At 57.6% G+C, this 741-nt stretch overlaps 1 protein-coding gene across 1 annotated transcript; it reads left to right on the forward strand.

The window, feature by feature from the left end:
* Positions 1–215: 215 nt before the first annotated feature.
* On the forward strand, positions 216–704 carry EMH_0062690 (uncharacterized protein; the record flags this gene model as incomplete). The annotated part of the gene is made up of 1 exon (XM_013498060.1): positions 216–704. One exon carries the CDS (start codon positions 216–218, stop codon positions 702–704), a length of 489 nt encoding a protein of 162 aa, XP_013353514.1.
* Between the last annotated feature and the right edge of the window lie 37 nt (positions 705–741).

The following is a 741-nucleotide window of genomic DNA, read 5'->3' on the forward strand; positions in this document are numbered from 1 at the left end:
TAGCCCCGCATGGCGTCTGTGCTGCAACGGGGAACTGGGGCTCGTGGGACATACCGCAGCCAGGAGCACCGGCAGCAGCACCAGCAGCAGGAGTTCCGGCCCCCCATCCCGCTGTTGGGACCTTGACTCCAAACGTAAATGCGTGGGGATCAAGTGTACCGATTGCAGGGTTCGAAGCGGAACCCCAGCGGTTCCAGTTTCCCCAAGGCAGCTCGATGTTAGGCGATTCAACTTTGAGTTTGAACTCCGGTCAAGCGGCCGCAAGAGGCGCCTTCTACCCAGGTGCAGATGCAGCTCGCGGCTACGGGGCCTACGACAGTCCCGCCCTTCCGCAGCAGCAACAGCAGCAGCAGCACCAGCTGACACTTGCCGACTTGCCTGTGGAGACAGAGTCGCAGCAGAGCGAGGCATCAGGGGTGATTGCGGATGAGCGTCGAGGGGCGCACATGCGTGCCAAGAATTCTTTGTTGCAGGTGTTTATTAACTTCTTCAGAAAACCCCACCTTTTCAAGGTTCTCGTCTTTGCTTTCGTCATGTTTGCGAGTTTTTTCTTCGTTGGTATCTTCGCCCGCATCGCGCAGTTCGTCTTTGGGATTTGGGCCGCACTAAAGGTGCTGCAGCTCCTAGAGGAAGACGACGTGCCTGTTCCTGGGGGGGGCCCACCACCAGCTTTCAGCAGCCCAGCAGCACACAACATGGACTGAAGCAAACCCTACATGTAATATAGCAACAGCAGTGGTA

This window comes from Eimeria mitis, genomic scaffold (assembly GCF_000499745.2).
Source record: "Eimeria mitis Houghton genomic scaffold, Emh_scaff3151, whole genome shotgun sequence".
In the NCBI taxonomy this organism is placed as follows: Eukaryota; Apicomplexa; class Conoidasida; order Eucoccidiorida; family Eimeriidae; genus Eimeria; species Eimeria mitis.